We start from the raw sequence: 7713 nt of genomic DNA, 5'->3' as shown, positions 1-7713 counted from the left end.
TTGCATCCCTTCCTCACTAGTGAATACTTTGTGTATATTAATTGACCTTATTGCCGCTAAGAGTCTAAAACATTTGAGCTCTGATTTCCAATTGTTTTACGAGAATTGCTTCCTTTCCATAAACAATTTGAAGAAATTTCTGAGCACAGGAAAAGAGTTCACTATCATGGCTTGGTCAGCTGTGGCATCTGCAGTGACAACAATCGGCAAGCTGCTAACCGACGAAGCAGTCTACCTATGGGGCGTGGAAAAGCAAGTCGATCGTTTGCAAACTAAGCTCAAGTGGATGCAAAGCTTATTGCTGGAGGCCGATGTTAAACAGCATGACGACGAGAGGATTCGTCTTTTGGTTGCTGAAATCAGAGAGCTTGCCTATGATGCCGAGGACGTTATCGAGGATTTCGCTCTCAGGATTGGGTCCAAAAAGAAGGCTGGTCTTTCCGGTTGCATCAAAAGATCCGCCTGCCTCTTGAAAGATGGATGGACGCTCCACGAAACACGTTCAAAGATCGAGGAAATCTTTGAGAAAATACTCGACTTGCTCGGACGATTACAAGTGTATGGCGTGAAGGGATTGAGGGATGGGGATGGGTCGAGTTCTTTCATTGCAAAGCAGGAGTTAAGGCGGCCTTATCCTCATATTATAGATCAAAATTATGTTGAGCGAAATGATGGTGACATAGAGAAATTGGTTTCAGAACTTGTCGAGGGAACTCAATTCAAGGTTGTTTCCATATGGGGAATGGGTGGTCTGGGGAAGACCACTCTTGCCAAGAAACTATATCATCACAGCCGAGTTACAAGCCGTTTCGAGCACAGAGCTTTTGTATTTGTCTCTCAACAATTCCAAACTAGAAAAGTTTGGAAAGACATTCTATCTGATTTGGGAAAATTGGGTGAAAATGACGGGAAGCTGACCGACGTGGCATTAGCAAGCAAGTTGTTTAACTTGTTGAAAGATGAAAAATGTTTGGTAACATTGGATGATGTTTGGAGCAGCGAGGCTTGGGATCGCCTCAAACCTGCGTTTCCAGTTGCAAGGGGCATCCATAGCAATAGTAAGATATTGCTCACCTCTCGAAACAAGGAGATAGTTTCCCAAACAGATGCAAGCGTTTATTTGTATGAGTTGCCAATTTTGAACGATGAAGAAAGTTGGGAATTGTTTCAAAAAATTGCGTTTCCTTCAGATTCTACAGGTACGTATGTCTACATTGCAAAGTTATTTACCATCATATATGTATATACCTATATTCTACTCTATACCTTAAACTTATTTTTTAGGTTGTTTCATTAGATTTTTGACAACAAATCAATTTCTTTTTAAATAATATGTATTTGGAAACTATATTATACTTGGATTTGAGTATAATTATACATGAGTGGCATGCAAGCTAATCATTGTAATTAGTGAGTTCCAAATTGGCTGTAATTGAAGCTTTCAAATTATAGTCTCCTATTTTTAGAGAGTGAGAATTGAAGGAAATATATTTTAATAATGATAATTTCTAAACATTTTATTCATTTTTAATTAATAAATCTCACTTAATTGTGTGTAACTATATTTTATTAATTAAATATATCTTGAAAATTAAAATTAATTGTAATTAATTGAAATTGCAATTAATGATACTTTCTTATAATTATACTGTGGCGTCCAAACATGTCATTAGTGTAGATTAAATAAACAAGGCCTTATAAATTTAATATCTTTATATTATATTTTTTAAAAATAATATAAGTAATTGTAATAAAAAAATATAATATAAGTAATACTGTTAGAACTAATTAGTAATAATAAATTAAAATATTTTACATAGATAATATACATAGATAAATTTTTTTGACAAATTTTATATCTAATCTTAACCCTACCTAAAGGGAAGGGGAAAGGAAGGGAAGTACTCCTAGTGGGTCTAGGAAGAGAACAAAGATGAAACTTGATCAACCAACTAAATATGCTTGTTCACGTAAATAAAAAATTATTTCATTAATCCTTTATATATATATATTATGCTTAGTTTCTTAAGTAGTTTATGCGACTATGTGTTCAATCAAGACAAACATATAAATTATAACTTGATTTGGACATATTTTGCAATAATTTGAACATATTTTCTAGCTTCAAAGATATTTAACAATGATAAAAAATACGTATAATTAATTTTTTGATTGGGATAATAATTAATTATATGAGAGTGTAATTAATTATACTTTTTTATAATTATTATGTGGCGTCCAAATATATCCTTAATATTAATTAAATAAACAAATTTGCAAAATTTTAAGTAGCAGTCAGGATTACATATACCTAAATGTGAGTAATAGGTAGATTTAATATTTTTGTATTATATTGTGAAATAATATAAGTAATACTATTAGAAATAAGTTGTAATAATAGATTAAAACATATTATATAGATAATTATATCAGGAATCATTGAAGTGTATATATATATATATTCTATCTTAAGTAGTTTATGCGACTTTATGTTAAAGCAAGACATATAAACTATGTTTGAAAATTCTTTTTTTGACATTTGCAATAATTTGAATATATTTTCTAGCTTCGAAGATATTTAACAATGATAACAAATATATAATTAATTGTTTGATTGAGGTAATAAACTTAACGTATATAATATATATAAAAAAAGATAATCATAGATAAGTATTATTTTCTAAGAGGTTCTCCTGGCAACTAATCAACTTAGCTGCCATTTAAAAAATATATATATTTTATTTATGATTAAATAGTTGCACTTGTTCCATAGTGTAGGAACTTCTTAATATCTCTGGATCATCTACTTTCTAATTTCTCCTATTATTTAAAGAAAATAAAACTATAGGTGGACCACTATTATTGTAGGTGTTCAAAACAATGTTCATTCCAAATGTATTTATAGAAATTTTTACCTATGAAAATCTATATAAAAAAAGATGTTGATTCCTGATTTTGAGTAGTAATCATTGAGCCCTTCGTATTGTGCAGATAAAACGGTTGATGGTGAGATAAAGGAGTTCAGGCAAGACAAGGGCAAACGACGTGCAGATGATACGGTTGATGGTGAGATAAAGGAGTTGGGACAAGACAAGGGTAGACAATGTGCTGATGATACAGTTGATGATAAGAAAAAGAAGTTGGGACAAGACAATGGTAAACGACGTGTAGATGATACGGTTGATGATAAGAAAAAGGAGTTGGGAAAAGACGAGGGTAAACAATGTGCTGATGATAAGAAAAAAGAGTTGGGAAAAGTAATGGTTGAACAATGTGGAGGGTTGCCATTAGCCATAATTTTGTTGGGAGGAATTTTGGCTAATAAAAGCTCATTGGATGAATGGCAAAAGGTGAGTGAAAATGTTAAATCATACTTGAATAGAAGCAAAGTCCAAGGCCAAGGAACTAGGGAAGTGTTAGCATTAAGCTATGATGATTTACCTGCCCATTTAAGATCCTGTTTTCTTTATTTAAGCCATTTCCCAGAGGATTATCAGATAGAGGCAGAAAGATTGATTCAATTATGGGTTGCTGAAGGTATAGTTTCATCAACGGAAGAAGGGGACGGGGAGTGGGGAGTCGCAGAAGATGTGGCAGAGAATTACTTAATGGAGCTTGCGGAAAGGTGCATGATTCAAGTACGAGACAGAGACGTTGTAACCTCAAAGGTCGAAACAATTCAGATGCATGACCTAATAAGAGACCTTTGCTTGTCAAAAGCAAAAGAAGAGAACTTCGTCTTCATTGTAGATGAGTCAAATGCATTCTCGTTGTCCACAATTCGAAAGGTTCGCAGAGTTTCTATGCACGAGCTCTTTGAGACAAAGTACATTAGATGTCCAAATCTTCGATCACTTTCCTTCTTTAATAAAAGGCATCTAAGAGAGTTATTTGAGGTAGAAACACCTTCGGCCTGTACAAAAAGTCCATTCAGTCGGCTGCATTGTTTTTGGGATATTTTGGCTGCATATATTAGTTTTCTAAAAGCTCGGGGATTTTGGGTACATATATTCATCAATTTGAAATTGATCAGAGTTCTAAACTATGAAGGGAGGAAAACATATGCGGATTGCAAGTTAATCGGTGATATTGGGAATCTCATTCATTTAAGATTCTTGAGTCTAGTAGGAATCGTATTCAGAAGTACAAAATTGCCATCATCTCTGGGAAACTTAAGATGCTTGCAAACCTTGGATTTACAAATTCGTGAAAAGGATATCCACGTACCTGACGTGATATGGAGGATGGAGGAACTGAGACATCTATATCTCCCTTACTGTTGTGATGACAAAACAAAGTTGAGGTTGGATACTTTGAGAAAGCTCCTCACATTAGTGAACTTCAAAACCAAGAATTGTTATCTGAAGGATCTTAGCAACATGACAAAGCTTAGAGAGTTGCTGATTCAAGGGCCTTTCGAGATTGAAGATTTTAACGAGGAGTTGGACAATAATCCACCCATAATCCGAAGTAAATATCTTCACACCTTGTATATTTTTAGTGAGAGAATAGATATAAGACATTTGACATGCCTCCTCTCAAGCTGCGTTAGCATTTGTAAGTTGACAATACGAGCGGTGATAAGTAAGTTGCCAGAGCACTTGTCTTCAAATCTCGCTTACATAAGGTTGGAAAATTGCAAGCTTCAGGAAGATCCAATGCCAACACTAGAGAAGCTGCCTAACTTAAGGTTTCTTAAGTTCGTTAGGAAACCTTTCATTGGAAAGCAAATGTGTTGCTCTGCACAAGGTTTTCCTAAACTGGAGTCTTTGAGCCTTTGTGATCTTAAGATGCTGGAGCAGTGGAAGGTGGATAAAGGAGCCATGCCTTGTCTTCGACAATTGGAGATTGAAAACTGTGAAAAGTTAAAGATGCTTCCAGATGAATTGAGGTTCATTACAACCCTCCAAGAACTGGAGACTAAAAAAATGCCAAAGGAATTCCATGATAAAGTGGTGCAAGGAGGACAAGATTCCGACGAAGTCCAAGATATTTGGTCATATTCCAGGACATACAAACGGCGATATACCACTAACTCGGAGGTAATTTCTAAATCTCTGTTATAGGAAATGCTCAATCCTTTTATATTTATTCACTGCTATATGCTTTGCACATTTAGATCCTAATTTGAAGCACATAATTATTCTAGATAAATGCATTGCTCATAAATCTTAAGATAACTCAATTTTGTAAGTCTGAAATCAAAAATCTGAGTTTGGTTTTTATTCCTCTTCTTTTTTAAAAAATTTCAGGGAGGAGACAGGTCGTCTATTTGGATTTGATCCATGGAAACGGTAATCGTTTGTTTTCCAACCAGTTGTCTTAAACATGATTCATAGCTGCTGCAACTTCAATTTTTCTTCTTAATATTTGAGTTTTTCCTTTCCAAAACAAATCTGTATATTTTTTTCTTCTAAATCTTTAATGTTTTGTTTACAATTAAATAAATTTTCTTCTGAAATTGACTTTTTTCCCCTTTTATATTTTCTTAATTTTCTTCTTCTACAGGAAAAGAAGGCATTATATGGAAAATTGTGTTGTCGTTTGTTTAAGAATTGGTGTGAGATTATTATTTTGTAAGATTATGTTGTATGGTGTGGATTCTATTGTTCTTGACATGAGATTTGCTTTCAACTTCAGATTAGATTCGAGTGTGTGGTGTGTTATTTTCGATTCCTTTAAACTTCAGGATTGGTTGTTTGAATTGTAATCCATTGCTGTTTAAGCAAGCATGTTGGTTTGGTTGGGTGATGAATTGGTTGAATAAAGACCCTTCTGTTATTTGTCTGTTTCCCGTGATTGTAAATGTTCAAAATTATCATAACGCACCTCACTATGTCTATGGTGCTGCCTATTTCAAACATCTTTAATTAGTGGTGTGCGTATGTGATAATGATATGCATATACCATTTTTTCTTTAATAAAGCACTTATAGATCAACCCTTAGGTTTATTATCGTTTTCGTTGGCTATCGACTTCATAAATAAAATTTAGGGTAAATTACACCGTTTCTCACTGAACTATACTCTCTCTTCTATTTTCCTCACCCAACTTCTAATTTTTCTATTTTCCTCTCTAAACTTTACAAATTGAATCATTTGGCTTATTCACCTGTTATCTCTCTAACGTCATTAACAAAAAGTGTAACACCCACAGATCGATGCGGGTGACCCAATCCGATCCGAGGTGTCACATTAGGGCCATCGGAGCGACCCACATTAAAAATCTCGGAAAAAATTAAAATTTCTATTAAAATGTGTAAAATCATAAAACAAATTATACTTAAAATACAAGTTCAGAAAACCATTCATATACAACAAACAAAATTAAAATCATACACGTTTCAGACTCAGATATAAAAACAAAAATACCACCTACATGCCCCCTTAACACTGCACCATACTCCGCAAGAACTCCGGTGGAACTTCAACTGAAGTCGATAGCTACATTGGATCAATTCTTTTAACCTAGAATAGTGAGTAACAGAGTGAGTTTTGGGAAGCTCAGTAATACAGAACTACCAAGTGATTCTGAAGGACATGCAAATAATAGGTAAGCAAAATTTTCCTTATTGATTCAGACATCTATAATTTTTTTTGATGAGTTGAGGTCCCACTGATATTTCAGGTAGTAAAAGGCATGAAGCTTACAATTAAGAGGGAACGTTCAGAGAATCAGGTTCAGGAGATCAGAATAGGGTGTCTAATGTGTTCCCATAAAACTAGTGAAAAGGTACAGATCTTTTTAAAATAGTAACAGTTTAAAACATATTTTTAAAACCATGGTAAAACCCTCCAACCAAACGCCAATATGCAGTTCCCCATAACTGAATCCATAAGGACTTACCCTAGGCCCATTGGGCATACCAATCTAAGGGAACACCTTGGGTCCATAAGGTCTTACCCTAGCCGAAGCGTATGCACCCACCTGAGGGGAGTACCCTAAGGTCTATAAGGACTTACCCAAAGCACATAGCAGAGGTGCCACCCTAAGGGAGTACCTTAGGGTCCATAAGGTCTTACCACTAGTCCCATTAGTCCTAAGAGCCCACCCAAGGGTCACCTTAGATCCGTAAGGAATTACTAGTTCGATCGGTCTAAACCTATATAAGGAATTACCAGTTTGATCGAACTGAACTTGTCGTAAGTAATTATCAGTTCGATCGGTCTGAACCTATATAAGGAATTACCAGTTTGATCGAGCTAAACCTGCAGAGACTTCATACCAGATCCAAAAGTACCCCGAAGAAAAATATTTTTCAGACAGTAACCAGTGGTAGTTGGAAATCAGAGTTCAGATATATCAATTCAGTAGAAATGGTATCCAAAGATCATGAATCAGACATACATACTTAAAACTTTAGTAACTCAGAAATCTTGGTAAAACACATTTCATAACTGATAAAACAATCATATAACACATAGGGAACACACTAGAGGATCCAATTATTTTCTGATGGTACTGATATTTATCAGGTATGAAGCCATAAAACTTCTATAAACTGATTGAATTCAGGAATGAGATCCCTATAAAAGGGTTTGATAGCTGACATATTCATCAGTTATTCGAGACATGATTTATCAAGATTATAAAGTATTAGGATATTTTTCGGAGGCACTATGTAAGCAGAAAGGTATTCAGAATCCTTTGCATCAGAGTTACTTGTGATTTCAGATATGACATGTGTGGTTCCATTATTCAGGAAATCAGGGG

General features: G+C 34.5%; 1 protein-coding gene across 1 annotated transcript; it reads left to right on the top strand.

Annotated features, from left to right (window-relative positions):
- Positions 1-5744, top strand: LOC120202711 (disease susceptibility protein LOV1-like). The gene is made up of 4 exons (XM_039203101.1): positions 1-1199; positions 2992-5042; positions 5253-5294; positions 5509-5744. The coding sequence occupies exons 1-3, from the start codon at positions 167-169 to the stop codon at positions 5280-5282; spliced, it is 3114 nt and encodes a 1037-aa protein (XP_039059032.1). The 5' UTR covers positions 1-166; the 3' UTR covers positions 5283-5294; positions 5509-5744.
- The last annotated feature ends 1969 nt before the right edge of the window (positions 5745-7713 follow it).

The sequence above is a fragment of the Hibiscus syriacus genome, unplaced genomic scaffold (genome assembly GCF_006381635.1).
Source record: "Hibiscus syriacus cultivar Baekdansim isolate YM2019G1 unplaced genomic scaffold, ASM638163v2 tig00009009_pilon, whole genome shotgun sequence".
NCBI lineage: Eukaryota > Viridiplantae > Streptophyta > Magnoliopsida > Malvales > Malvaceae > Hibiscus > Hibiscus syriacus.
The sequence above is the reverse complement of the archived record's forward strand: the minus strand, read 5'-3'. Positions and strand labels throughout refer to the sequence as shown.